Source organism: Aethalodelphis obliquidens, unplaced genomic scaffold (assembly GCF_003676395.1).
Source record: "Aethalodelphis obliquidens isolate GAN/ISIS:26980383/991018 unplaced genomic scaffold, ASM367639v1 scaffold13, whole genome shotgun sequence".
NCBI classification, from domain to species: Eukaryota; Metazoa; Chordata; class Mammalia; order Artiodactyla; family Delphinidae; genus Aethalodelphis; species Aethalodelphis obliquidens.
The window spans coordinates 21555452-21570495 of record NW_020837957.1 but is presented as its reverse complement, the minus strand read 5'-3'; the positions used below and the strand labels follow the sequence as shown (position 1 = coordinate 21570495).

The window sequence follows — 15044 nt, the reverse complement described above, 5'->3', positions numbered from 1 at the left end:
TCAACCACAAACAGGTCCACTGCTCTGTGGCAACACAAGGTATTTTACAAATGTTACACAGAACATGGAATTTAATGCTTTTGAGAGAGAGTTGGTATTTCCAAATAACATTGTTTCTCAATTTCAACCCAATTGTTTTTCAACCCAGTTTTAATTAAAACAAAGTGTTAGGTGATGGGGGAGGCTATATTTGCGCCTCCGTTTTACAAGTTTTGGTTTATGCTACAATTAATTTTGTGTTAGCATGCATTAACAGGAAGGAAGGAAGGGAGGGAGGGAGGAAGGAAGGAAGGAAGGAAGAAAGAAAAATAGACTTTAAAAAGAGACACCAGTGGTGATTTTTTTGGGCAAAAGGGTTCTTCCTAATTGAAAAGGAATCTCTGAAAATTTCCTTTAAATGGGCAGCTCCCTGTACAAATTAAAATGATTCGGAACGTTTCTAGAACACACTTCACTAAGTGAGATACACCTGTACTCATACCTTATCCGTCAAAACAATCTTTGTTTTCTCTCAAGCTAGGACTTGCACTATAGGACACGCCTCGTGCAGTGGTGGCAATGCGGAGGGTGGTGAAGGTGACTGAGTGGCAGCCAGGAGGGCACGTTCCCTTTCTCCGTCTCCCCAACCAGAACTTTGCAGCCTCCAGCGCAGACTCACCTTCCCGCTCCTTCTTTTTCCCGCCTTGACTCTTACTGCAACCCCCCACCCCCCTCGGTACGCTCTCTCTGCATCCCTCGGTCTTCCTTAGCTCTCACCCACCTCCCTTCTCCGCCCTCCGCCTTGCCTCGCCCGACGCCCGCAGAGTAGCAGCCGGCAGCCCGTGCGCCCCGTTGCGGCCCGGGGCTCCGAGGCATGCGCTCTGCGGCGCCGCCGCCCTCCCCCACCCGTCCCGCGGCAGAGTTATGCCAAGAATGTGAGGAGCCCGCGAGGGCCAGTGTCGGTCATGGGGAGCCGCCGCCGCCGCCGCCGCCGCCGCCGCCGCCGCGAGCGCGGCTTCCTCCCGAGCGGGACTCCGAGCTGTCCCCGCACCAGGGGCGAGCCTGGCTGCTGAGGCGGAGGGGGATGACGGACCCTTTGAGGAGGACGCTGTCCAGGCTCCGGGGGAGGCGGGGTCCTCGTGCCGCCGGGGGGCCCGGGCGCTGGGTGGCCACAGCAGCCACCGTGGCGGCCTTTTCGGCTGCCGAGGGAGATGCCGGGGGTGCTCCGGGCGGGCCCCTACGCGAGCGCGCCGGCGGAACCCGGCCGAGCCTGGAGCGACCGCCGCCGTCGCCTCAGGCGTGGGGTCCTAAGGCGCGGGTCCCGGGAGGGCGGCCGGAGAGGTCGGGGGCGCTCGGGCCTCGGCCGCGCGGCGGGAAGGAGGCCGCACCCTCGGGCCGCGGGCTCACTCGCGCCTCTCTGCACGCTCCGCCGGGCTCCGAGGGCAGCGTAGAGGACGAGGAGGACGACGCCGACTACTACGAGAACCTGCCCGGCGGCTCCCAGCCCGCGCCGGAGCCTGAGGGGGCGGAGGCGGAGCGGTGGCCCCCGCCTCCCCCGGCCGCTGGCTCCTCCCCAGGGGCGGAGGGCGGCCGTCTGGAGACAGGCAGGCTGCAGACCCAGTTGCGAGAGGCCTATTATCTGCTGATCCAGGCCATGCACGACCTGCCCCCTGACTCGGGCAGGCGGCAGGGCGACCGGGGCAGGGCGGATCGCGGCTGCCCTGCGGGAGCCCGGGCTCCGGGCCAGCCGCCTTCCCCCTGCGGCGCGGCGGCCCGCCGAGCCTGCCCCCGAGACTGCGAGCGGGGAGGCGGCGACTGCCCTTGGCAGCAGGTGTCCCCGCCCCGGTCGCCTCCGAGGGAGTCGGGGGGAGGCCGCCCGCGGACTCCTCGGATGCGGCTGCCCTGCAGCAGAAGCCTCGACAGCCTCCGCGTGGGTGCCAAGCCGCCTCCCTTACAGCGGTGGTGGAGCGACAGCTGGATCAGGTGCGGCGCGCGCGGGGAACCGGACGAGCCCCCGCCACGTGGAGGCGGGATGGACGGCTGGAGCGGAGGCAGCTCCCGGGCCGCGGCGCCCTCCGGCCTCCGGCCTCCCAGCTCCGAGGACCCCCGCCGCTCCTCGGGAAGCCGCAGCAAAGAAGACGGCCAGGAGGGGCTCCCCTTCCTCAAACCGCCCGCGGTGACAGTCAAGAAGCTGCAGAAGTGGATGTACAAAGGACGCCTGCTGTCTCTGGGAATGAAGGGTCGCGCTCGTAGGACACCCCCCGAAGTCACCCGAGCGCAGGCAACGTCTCCAAATCTGGGCGCTTTGAAAATGCGGGAAAGCCAAGTCGTCTCGGTGCCGCCAGACCAAAGGATTACGCTGACAGGTAGGATACCTTGCAATCAAAATGTGTTTACAGACCGGGCTTCTGTCTTAAGAGCGAAGAAGAAGGTATGGTTTTGCAGACTACGGTACGTGTCGGTGCCAAAGTGAGGGTCACGTCAGTGGCAGCCTAATGCCATTTCCAGGTTACCTAGTATAATGCCTTATCTCGGGTTTGTTTGTTTATTTGTTTGTTTTTTTTAAGACAGTGGCATGAGGAACTTGGGGTTTTTGCTTTTTCTTCTCTAAGAACCAGTGTACCTAGTTCTAAGCGCAACAGTGAGTAAAGGTTAAGTTCACCACACTTTGCTTTTCAGTCTCGGCTTAAGAGTTGGCCGGCGCTGCCTTGACTTTTATTCTTTGTAGCTCTGGGCTAATCTGTAGACTTTTGTGGAGTTTGTGAATTTGAATTTGATCCAAGTTAGACTTTATGGGCTTCATAAACTGTCATTTTACTCATTACACCTCCCGGTCAGAAGCGTTTCTGTACACAGATACACACAACCAAAACCCAAAACCCAACCAAACCGAGAAAACTATCATGGTAATACTTCTTTTTAGTCAGGTAGGATTTCACGTTTCTTCTCTTCACCTTTCCCTCCCCTCCCCCTCCCCCCTAAAAACATAACAATGTAGGTAATCTTATTATTGTGGAAAATGAAGGGCACTTGGATTTTAATCAGAAGAAAAGTATGTCTTATGTACTTTTTAAGAAAGTGTAGGCAGTTAAAGGAATTTGTAAAAAATATATTTGTCCTAATAATAGGATTTTACTCCCTATTTTATATGTGTGTGATTTTTAGTTTTCACTGAAGGTTTAAGTTATCCATTCTAGAAATCTCTTATGTTGTAAATAGTAAAAGAATTCTCTTGTGAAAGAAGTACCTTTAAACTGAGCCAAAAACAACATGATCTTTCGGACTACACTTTTAAAGACTTTTAGTGAACATAATGACTTACATATCAGTAATACTTTAAAAAATATTAAATGCTGAAATGTAAAAGTATTCACAGTACTTGGCAGTTTCTCTGTTAAGAATTACAAATCCTACAGGACTAGGTTTGTACACATTAACTTTTTAAACCAATAAACACAAAACGGGGAGAAACAAAGTTCACAAAACTTTTTATTACACAATGAGGACAAATCAAATAATTCACTTCAAGTGTATACAAAATGAGAAGTTCTTTTGAATCTATAAATCTCTAACCCACACCTGTCAATTTCCCTCAAATTTATTCCATTCCACCTGAATAAAAAGATAGTAGAATGTAAATTTTTGTGAAGAGAGGTGTACTTTATGCTAAGTTTATATTAAAATATGCATTTCCAGTAGTAAAGTATTTGTAATCATTTATTACGTTTTAGTGCTATTATATCTTTACCTCCACTGATTTTGGTTCAGTTAACTCTTTTTAAGACAGTTAATTTTTAGCCATAACAAAAATCTGTATAAAACTTCAGTAAAATATGTATTACCCTTTTGTTGCAAAGGTTAGACATTACTATCTGATGGCTGTTAACACCCTCAGTTGTTGTGTAAACATTGAAGTGTTTTAAAAGTAATAATAACTGTAGTAACTCTTAGGAATGAATTCATTGAATTTTTCATTGAGAAACTAATTAAATGAAACCAATTTTAAAAGAAATTAAATGACACATTAGAATTATTATGTGATGGTATTTTAGATATTTCACAAGAAATCTAAACAAAAGCTTAGATAATCTCTGGTTTTAAAAACTTTCTCAGATGTTATTTCCTTTTAAATCATCAGTTCATCTTTTAGGAAAGATAAAAATAATTTGTGCAATGTTTATATATCTAGTATAGATTTGAAGAGTTAATTTTTTTTAAACTGTTTTTTATGAAGGTTATTTGAACTTATTAAAACCATTCTGAATACTTTGTGGGGTTTTCATATAATCTTTATTACTTCCCTCCCCTCCCCGCTCCATGGAGGTATGACAGCTGTTATTGCACAACAACAGCAAAAGCAAAGAAGGGGTTAAGTAGTTTGCCCAATGTCACTTAAACTAGTATTTGGTTTATGTATACTAGTATATAGATTCAAACTATTATGTGGATTCAAACTCAGGTCTTTATGACTCCAAAACCCCTATTTATATAAGGTCAAAGGGACTCTAAATTTCTTTAGAGGTTTGATCCAGTTAATTCTATTAAATTGCTTGGACTGAGGAGATGGATGGAATTTCAACAAGATTTAGAGGGGTAAGTAACTTCCTCAAAGTTGCAAAGAAGATGGGGGAATCCTAGAATAGGTTTAAAGTCTTTCTTTTAGTCAATTGCTTTATCCATCTTAAACCTTTACCTTTAAATGTTTAGTTCAAATTGTTTACTTGGATTCTACTTTTAATCATGTTTTCTAAAAAGTTAACTGGGCAGTCCCGATGAAGCAGTACATTCTTGGTTGTATAAAGATGTTAAATAGCTCAGAAGGGGACTTCCCTGGTGGCGCAGTGGTTAAGAATCTGCCTGCCAGTGTTGGGGACACAGATTCCAGCCCTGGTCCGGGAAGATCTCACATGCTGCGGAGCAACTAAGCCCGTGCGCCACAACTACTGAGCCTGTGCTCTAGAGCCCGCGAGCCACAACTACTGAGCCTGCCTGCCACAGTTACTGAAGCCCACACGCCTAGAGCCTGTGCTCCGCAACAAGACAAGCCACCGCAGTGAGAAGCCCGTGCACTGCAACGAAGAGTAGCCGCCTGCTCGCCACAACTAGAGAAAGCCCGCGCCAACAACGAAGACCCAATGCAGCCAAAAATAAATATAAATAAATAAATAAATGTATTAAAAAAAACAGCTTAGAAGGTTTATATCACATTTTTCTGTACAATATTATTTGTGGCGATGTTTTCTTTCAAAATAGTTATAGTTAGAATTTATAACACAGAATAACTATATAAGGAGCTAGAAATACCTAATCTACTTAGGTGTTTTGGAAATTTTTGAAGCTATATGACAAATGGAAGCCAAAATGATATTCAGTTTTGATTTCTGGCTCCTACTAAGAACCACTAAAACTTTTGATAGTATAATACTGCCAATGATTTGATGCAGTTGGGAATGTAGTGCTCACAGATTGACCAATTTGTTACTAATTGAGATGATTATTTAAGAAATCTAAAGTCATTACACATAGTAAATATTGTAAAGTTTCTTCAAGCCTTAAGGTTACAAAGGAATTTTAATCTATTTGCTGACTATACTTCATTATAACTCTTTATAAATAAGTTTTAATTAGCATATAGTACTCAAAAATAAATCGGAAAGCACTGGGTTGAGCTATTTTGGCCTTTTACTGCTTTAAAAATAATTAGCCTACTTTGACCCTACTCTTCTTGCTCCGTGATCTGTGAAAGAAAAAAAAATTTGGGCATGTAATATTCTGTTCAAAATCTTTAGACAGTTCTTTAAAGGTAGTATTAAATAGCTGGTGTGATCTTGTGCATTATATCTTAAAGTGAAGTTGACACTGTTAATGCAGATTCCTGTCTATTCCCTTCTCAAGTATTTGTAGCTTCAATTTCTTAACTTTATGAGCTACCTTATCTGTATGAATTTTTCCAACAATTCTTTTATGCATTAGCCCTTTCAAGACTAGTAACTATAGGCAAATACTTTTTGAGTGTCTTCTAGCTCTAAATTCTTCTGTTAGAAATTCTGCCATTGTGGCCCCAGAAGCAAGTGAGTCCATTTTTTTGTTTTTGTTTTTTGTTTTGGGAAGAGTGCCATAAAACATTGGAGTTGCTGGTGGCAGGAAAACATTGAGAGTTACAAATTCAGCAGAAAATAGTGTTGTGTTGATTTTTGAAAGTCCTCCATTTCTAAGTGGTGTTTATGTTTTGAGAATCCTAAGGCTGTTTTCCAGACCTTTGCCACTCAACGTGTGGTTCGCAGTTATAGAGCAGAGCTTTTCAAACTTAATGTGTATATGAATTCTCTGAAAGTCTTGTTAAAATGAAGATTTAATATGTATGGGGGTGGGACCTTGAGATTCTGCATTTTAACGAACTCTCAGTGTAGATGCTGCTGTTTGGTACACACTTTGAGTAGTAGGCTCTAGAATTCTCAGTATCTCAATCACCTATCTTGATACATTTTAAAAAGTTTTGAAAAAGCATTCTACTTTATTCTGATACTTGATACTTAAACTAACCCCTATTAGAGCAAAGCACTTGAGCTCTTTCTGCTTCAGTTTTATGTATATGAATTTATACTTACTACTTATGTATGACAAGTTTAAGCAGATCCCTCCATGTTAGTCTCATCTTGCACCAACAAAAGTGAGATTTTTAGAATCTGCAAGAGAGAATGCCATATAGTGTAATGGCTAATAGAATAGAGATTCTGGGTTTCTGATCAAATCTACCACTTACCAGCCTTATGACCTTGGACAAGTTACTCAGCTCTGCATAGCCTCAGTCCTCAGGTTGCTGTGATGATGAAAAAAGATAATCCATTTGGTACCATGCCTGGCACTTAGCTGTTATCAAGAGAAAGGCAAGCAGGCTTTGTGAAAATATATTAGGATTCTGGATAGAGAGTGAAATGATCTGAAGTTGAGAAGGACTGCTTTAGGGAGCATTGGGAATTGAACTAGAGGACACCACTTTAGGAGCACTTATTTATTCTACTCATCTTTTCTTCTGTGCTTCTTTTCTCTTGTTCCTCCTCATTACTTTCAGGGAACTGAAAAGCGTCTCAAAGTTTCCTTCTCTACTTTCCTGTCCCCAAAGCTAGCACACAGCTTTTTTCTTAAGAGTTTTTATTGCTAGTCACAAGGGAGGAAAAATAAAAGATAGAAAAATACCTTTTTTCTTTTCATTGTACCCCTCTCCTCATTTAGATTTATCTGGGAAAGATAAAGACATACATATAAACACACTCATATGTAAACCTAAGGCTTAAGTTTATTCTAGTAATTTCATTTGGGCTGCCAAGCTTGACTCTATAAGCAGGGCTGCTTTTATTTATTTAAGCTCAAATACATTGTTCATAAGAATGCTTTTATTTAGGATTTTTAAAAGAGAAGTAAGCTAAAACAACAGTTTGTTTTTGCAGTAGAATGTTTTAAATGATGAAAAGATGTTGTAGATACTGTACATTTTCAATGAGGGCTGCAGTACATAATTTCCCAGAAAGTTTGCTGTTGATTTTGATCTGGGGCACTAGTTAAATGTTTAGTAATAGTAACTCATCTAGATTTATTATGAAATACGTAATAGTTGAGAACACAAAATTGGCTTGAGTAGTTCACCACTATGTAAATATTTTTCTGAGTGAAAAACTTTTAATTGCTACTTCCGCATTCTCTTACAGATTTTCAAGGAAAATGACTTTAATTAGAGTCTGATAGTTATACCATAACGTGTATAGTTGCAAGAGAATAAAGACTTTTTTGCCTTGCAACTTTGCACACTTATTTTAATATCTTTTTTACTTTTGTCTTCTTTCAACATATAAATATATAAATGTCAAAATATATATACACACACACACATATATATAAAATTTGAAGCTAAAGGTAACTTTTACATTTATGCCAGTAAGGTTTAACATTAATTTTAGCATAAATGGGGAGTGAAGAGAAGATGGTAAATAGTTTTCCATTTCTGTGTAACTTATATTCATATGCATCCATTTAATTAACTGAGATAAAAATGAAATGCTTTAAATTATATATAAATAATTGCCCAAGTAAAATTTTCTACCTTGAATAATGTGTCGCTTATATTCAGTTTTAATAACGGAATAAATTTGGTTTTTATCAGAACGTATAATAATGTACTTATTTATCTCTAAATTTAAACTTCAGCATTATGTGTTTTTAAATATTCAGCAATAGCAAGCAGACTGTTTCATCTCAAGTTTATGTAGTTTGTAGTTTCATGAAAAATAGTTGTATTGTGTCTCACGATGTAATTATTCCTTTTAATATTACATATTCATTACATATCAATAGATGTATCGGTTTAAATATGGGATACTGGTAGCTTTATTTTTCTCATTGTAGTTCCTTGGAATATAGTACAAGTAGAAGCATGTTTATTTCATTTACAATGTACATCAAAAAACTCTGAAAGGGGCTTCCCTGGTGGCTCAGTGGTTGAGAGTCCGCCTGCCGATGCAGGGGACATGGGTTCGTGCCCTGCGCTGGGAAGATCCCTCATGTCGCGGAGTGGCTGGGCCCGTGAGCCATGGCCGCTGAGCCTGCGCGTCCGGAGCCTGTGCTCCGCGGCGCGAGAGAGGCCCGCGTACCGCAAAAAAAAAAAAAAAAAAAAAATTATAGTAGGTCCTTTTTTTTTTTTTTTTGCTGTATGCGGGCCTCTTACTGTTGTGGCCTCTCCCGTTGCGGAGTACAGGCTCTGGACCCGCAGGCTCAGTGGCCATGGCTCACTGGCTCACGGGCCCAGCCGCAACGGGGCACGAGCCCGTGTCCCCTGCATCGGCAGGTGGACTCTCAACCACTGTGCCACTAGGGAAGCCCGTAGGTCCTTTTTTTTTTTAGAAAAAAAAGGTCTATAATCAGTTTAGTTTTTTTTGTTGTTGTAGAAGTAAAGTTGATTTACAATGTTATGTTAGTTTCAGGTATACAGTTTTATATATATATATATATATTCTTTTTTCAGATTCTTTTCCCTTATAGGTTATTACAAAATATTAAGTATAGTTCCCTGTGTTATACCGTAGGTCCTTGTTTGCCTATTTTATACATAGTCATGGATGTCTGTTAATTGCAAACTCCTAATTTATCCCCCCCTTTCCTTTTTGGTAATCGTAAGTTTGTTTTCTATGTCTGTGAGTCTGTTTCTGTTTTGGAAATAAGTTCATTTGTATCTTTTTTTAGATTCCACATAAAAGTGATGTCGTATGATATTTGTCTTTGTCAGACTTACTTCACTTAGTATAATAATCTAGTCTATAGTCCATCCATGTTGCTGCAAATGACATTATTTCATTCTTTTTTATGGCTAAGTAATATTCCATTGTATATATATATATATATATATATATATATACACACACACACACACACACACACACACACACACACACACACACGCAGACACACACACCACATCTTCTTTATCCATTCATCTGTCAATGGACACTTAGGTTGCTTCCATATCTTGGCTATTGTAAATAGTGCTGCTATGAACATTGGGGTGCAGGTGTCTTTTTGAATTAGAGGTTTTGCCTTTTCTGGATATATGTCCAGGACAGTTCTTAATTTTAAGTGTAAAGAAGACAGAACCATAGAAAGACTCTTGAATCTTCAGGTTTCATTAGTTAAATTAAATCAAATCAAGATATTTATTGACTATTTGTTACACGTTTGCATGTTAAATCCTGGAGAGTGGAGGTGGGTATCCTTTAGTTAGTAGCCCAGGTGTACTACAAACTTTGGAGTCAGAAGTTTGTTTTGAGTGCTGCCTCTTCCATTTACCAACAGGTGATCTCAGGCAAGTTACTTGACTTTTCTGAGTAGTTTTCTAAGTATTTCAAACATTATTTTACTTAATCCCAGGAGCCACCCTATAAAGTTAACTTGGTGGATATTATCATAATGCTCAAGAGGGACACCTACTTCCCTACTTTTAGTGGGTAGCATGGTGTAGGGGAGACAGGTGAGAGCAAGGATTTTAAGGTTAGACAGGCTTAAATTTGAATTCTATGGCTAGCACCTTGGCCATATTCCACATATGTTTGAGGCTCATGGAAATAATCCTACCTGTCTCAGAATTGTTGTGGAGGTTAAAGGAGGTTAAGGGCTTTCTTACTGCTTTATCTCTTGTTCCTGCCGCATAATAGGCGCTCTATAAATATTTCTTGAGTAAATGAATATCTGGCATAGTAGACATTCATGAGAGGTTCCTTCCCTTCTGATTCTTAGTCTGTTCCTCTGTTCCTGCCTCTGGAACTATTGAACTTGAAACCCAGTTTGTGTTTAAGGTTTTGTTTTGTTTTTAAATTAATCTGCTTGATTAGGTATTTAGGGTTATAAAAAGGACAAATTTACTTTTTTTTTTCTTTTTTGCGGTACGCGGGCCTCTCACTGTTGTGGCCTCTCCCGCTGCGGAGCACAGGCGCCGGACGCGCAAGCTCAGCGGCCATGGTTCACGGGCCCAGCCGCTCCGCGGCACATGGGATCCTCCCGGACCGGGGCACGAACCCGTGTCTCCTGCATCGGCAGGTGGACTCTCAACCACTGCGCCACCAGGGAAGCCCCCAAACTTACATTTTTAAATGATTTTTTTTTCAGTAGAAGGGAGATTCCTGAAAACCTTTAGTATGCATGAACCTAATTTTTTGGTTGTTATTAAGCTCCTCAGAGTTTAATGTGTTTTTATCACTCTGTTACTGGACTATTATATTTTACTTGCTGTAATACTAAAATGAATCAACCAAATACACACTCAAAGTAGCATAGACCATAAATTACAAACCTGACATGATCTTAAATTAGAAATGTGGTTTTGTTTTAATTATCTATGTGTAGTGAGTTAGTTTATGATATATATTTATTTAGCTTATTGACTGTCATTGAAGCGGGAAGCCGGCTTTATGTAACTCTTTGGAAGTGCAAAAAATTTTCCCCTTTATATGGAATTAATGTTACATATACATTTTTAGAGTGTTATCACATTATATTAATACATACACATATCTAAGTATTTGACATCCTCCATTGGGCTATGAATTCCTTAAGAGCAGGGGCTATTTTGTTCATTCTTGTATTCTTGCTGCTCAAGTTTGTGCCTGTCAATAATATAGCTGTGTTGTGCTTGTTGTGAGACAGGATACCTGGTCCTAATCAAGGGCCTCCTTAGGGACTTTTATTTTTAATTTTGCCCTAGATATTTAGAACTTAAACTCTGCATAAGTTGCTACTGCACTATATGGTTAGGAAACAGATGTTATTTTGAAATTTTAATAATCAGTAAGACATTCAGTAATGAGTAAGGCACAATTGTTTTGAAAGATTTATTCAAAGTTAATCTTTGTATGAAAAGGTAGTAATCTTGCTTGTGTTTTCCGAAGTCCTTGTAGCAGTGAGTTTAAAATTACTCAAATATTAATTAAAGGCATACTGTGTATAAAGCATTCTATACAAGCTTTTTATAAAGCATGTTTTGCTTAGGGTAAAGCTTTTTTAGCCCTATGATATTTATAAAGGCAGTCTCAGAGATTGTTTATCCTTTTTCTTAGAATTCTTATGATACCTATACTAGCAGTCTGATATCTAAATAATAGAAATCATGTTTAGGTGGAAAATCCAAAATTTGTCTTGTTCAATTTTTGTCTCTGAATGTGATTAATATTACTTTTCTTTCTTTTTATCTTTTTAAAAATAGTATATATATATTTTAAAATAATTTTATTTATTTTTATTTTTGGCTACATTGGGTCTTCGTTGCTGCACGCGGGCTTTCTCTAGTTGCGGTGAGGGGGACTACCCTTCGTTGCGGTGTGGGAGCTTCTCATTGTCATGGCTTCTCTTGTTGCAGAGCACGGGCTCTAGGTGCGTGGGCTTCAATAGATGTGGCACGCGGGCTCAGTAGTTGTGGTTCGCGGGCTCTAGAGCGCAGGCTCAGTAGTTGTGGTGCACGGGCTTAGTTGCTCCATGGCATGTGGGATCTTCCCGGACCAGGGCTCGAACCCGCATCCCCTGTGTTGGCAGGTGGACCCTTAACCACTGCGCCACCAGGGAAGCCCCTAAAAATAGTATTTTAATAACTGGTCTTAAGTGACATGCCTTTCTTGGTATGCCAGGCATTATATTCTGCCTTCTTTTTTCTTTGAAACAGACTTATTTGAAAATGTCTATGAGTCTTCAATGAAGAGAAGAGAACTTGAAGATCTGAAGGATAATATTGGCTTCAGGGGTCATAAGCCACTTAATAGCATCACTGTGTCAAAGAAACGCAATTGGCTATATCAGAGTACTCTGAGATCTTTTAATTTGGAAGACGAAAATAAGAAATGCCAAGATATAAGTCATTTATCCATCTCACCCGTTTCTCTACCTAAACTGCAGCTGTCACGACCTTTCCTCAAATCATCTGAAGAATATTGTACGTATATGGTGTGTACTGCTACAAATTCTTCATTATCAAGAGACTGTTCATTAGACTTTAATGAGGAAAATGATGCAGATGATGAAGGAGAAATATGGTACAACCCCATTCCTGAGGATGATGACTTTGGTATTTCAAATGCCTTGAGTTTTGGGGAGGCAGACTCTGCTGTTCTGAAGTTTCCTGATGTCGGTTTGAGAGTATTATCTGGTAGTGACCTAATGAAAGAAGAGCAGCACACTGAAGACTTGCTGTGCTCTTCTGAACACACAGGCGATGTTCAGACCACACAGTCAAATGAAATAAATCCTATAGATTCCATCTATTCCACAGAGTTTGTGGAGCAGTACAAGCAAAGGCATGGACACAAGACACAAGAAGGTATAATAGGAGAGGAGAGTCCCACGTTGAAATCTCCTTTTGCAGGTAAAGATGATCATATATCTGCCTTTTCTTCTTCCATTTTTCAATTCTTTGGCAGTATCTAAAACTAAATATAGATGTCTATTGTAGCTGTGTACTTTTCCTTACAAAGTGAGTATATTTTCATGAAAATAAAACTGAAAAAGGTTTATAAACATTTTTATATACATGGTGGTTTAATTATTCCTATTACAGACTTGGTTTTGTAAGGGGTGAAGGAGCTGGGGTAGTCCTACACCAACTTTTAGTGTGTATGGTGTGGTTTTAGTATGTCTATCCTTTGAGGCAGTAATTACTTTTCTCTTAGTTGAAAGAATGGAGTCTCAGGGACTGGAAGAGATATATTCTTCATGTATGTCTTGTTTTGCTTCATTCATTTATTTATTCATTCATTCATTCACACCTGGTCTGGCCACAAATGAAAAATTGTATATTCAGTATACTAGCAGTCATTAGTTTTCACTTTTGTGCCTACATTTCCTCAGAAACAAAGGAAAGGAAGAAGAGAAAAAGAAAGGAGAGGTAGAAGTAAAGAACTTGCAAATAGGTGCTACAATAGATATGGAACCCAGAAAGGAAATAATTGAAGTTTGATGTGTATTAGTTTGAACCATATGAAACTGCCAATATTTAAGAGTTTTTGGTCTGAAAACAAAAACAAAAACAAAAACCTGGCAATTCATATAGTTCAACCTAATGGTGTTATTTTCACTTGATTGCCTTGATTTCTGGTGTGCTTCTTTTTAAATTTAGTCCCAGACACACTACCCAAGAAAACACTACCTAAGTACTTTTAGTTGCAGTTATTAAATGTTGAATAGAAAGCAGTTCTATATAATGAGTCATTTTAATTTATAAAATTTCAAATGATACAGAGTAGTCAAAGATGTGGGGTATAGAAGATGCTGTTAGTACTTGTCCATATCCCTTGGGTTTTATTACTTATTTAAATGGAGGCAGCCTACTTCCAAAAATCAGTATCTGCATCTCTACTTGAGGACTCCTTCCAAAGTGTTAGAGAGTCTCCTGCAGGACATCCTGGGAGTGCCCCTCAACAAGTGACTGACAGGAGTTGGTATAGGCCTACCCCAGCTCCCTCCACACTTGGGTGGGATAATTGTATATTGTTTCCCAGAGTTTTCTCATGAAGTTAAGCTCCAGGTGCCCATAGTGGTAGCAGGCTTGATAATTCACCTTGAATTTTCTCCTGAATTTTCTCACTTTCTTGCTGATCTTTTTGTACTTTACAAGTAATCTACTTGCATTTGGATCCTTTTCTCAGGGGTATGAGGAGAAGGAGTAAATATTATATTGATAAGAAAAAAAGTGAGTTAAAAAACAGTGTGAACTGTATGATGTCAATTTTGAAAGAAACAATGAAAAGCTGTCCTGGAACTGTTAATGCTTGACCCATCCTTACCCCCTGTGTTGGGATTAAAATTGTGTGTGTGCATTTCTAATTGTAGTCTGATTTTCCAGAGCAAATGTGTGTTTCTTTTGTAATATGGATGGGAAGAGGAATAAATAGTCTATAAAATAATAGTTTGGAACAGAGGTTGTGATCAGGATGGAGTGATGAGGAAGGCTTGCAGGAGTAGGGCAGACAGATAGTGATGGGTCTGGAATGGTGCAGAAAAAGCAAGAGGGCATAAGTATAAGAGCAACATTAGAGAGCCAGTGTCTGTAAAGTGATATACACTTTAAGTACTGTCTTTAAACTTTATTATTTTATGTTTGTGGCAAATTATGAATCTGTAAAGACTGACAGATATTACCAAAAAAACAAAAAAACCACCCAAATTTGAAAGTACAGTAGGGCTGCCAATTATGTCTCCTTTCTTACTGTTATTCTTCTCTTAAGTATATTATTACAACAAGCACGTTCCTAAGTTGACCAAAGGAAGTATTTGGACAGTTCGTTTATATGTCATCTTTTTGCTTTAGTTTGATCAGAAAGGTCATTTACCTAAAGTGGTATGTTTTCTTTAGCAACATTGGCAGAAATCTGTTGAGAAATAGGCAAAGAGAATGGTTGAATTTCAAAATAATTTTTTGTTTAAGAAATAGGAAAGTTTAAGTATTTTTAATATGAATGACAATTTTATGATCATCCTAACACAGTTGTGACTTGTTTTTTCCCTTTTAACTTCTGGTTGTTTATGTATCTTTTACCTAG

General features: G+C 40.4%; 1 protein-coding gene across 4 annotated transcripts in view; it reads left to right on the top strand.

The window, feature by feature from the left end:
• The first annotated feature begins 577 nt into the window (after window positions 1-577).
• Window positions 578-15044, top strand: part of SYDE2 (synapse defective Rho GTPase homolog 2) — a 39147-nt gene continuing 24680 nt past the window's right edge. Inside the window, exons 1-2 of one of the 4 annotated variants that reach the window (XM_027114223.1) lie at window positions 578-2345; window positions 12176-12871. In XM_027114223.1, the coding sequence (XP_026970024.1) occupies window positions 854-2345; window positions 12176-12871 (2188 nt within the window). In that variant the 5' untranslated portion in view covers window positions 578-853. The remainder of the gene's footprint in view (window positions 2346-12175; window positions 12872-15044) is intronic. The other 3 variants (XM_027114220.1, XM_027114222.1, XM_027114221.1) reach the window with 3 other exon arrangements.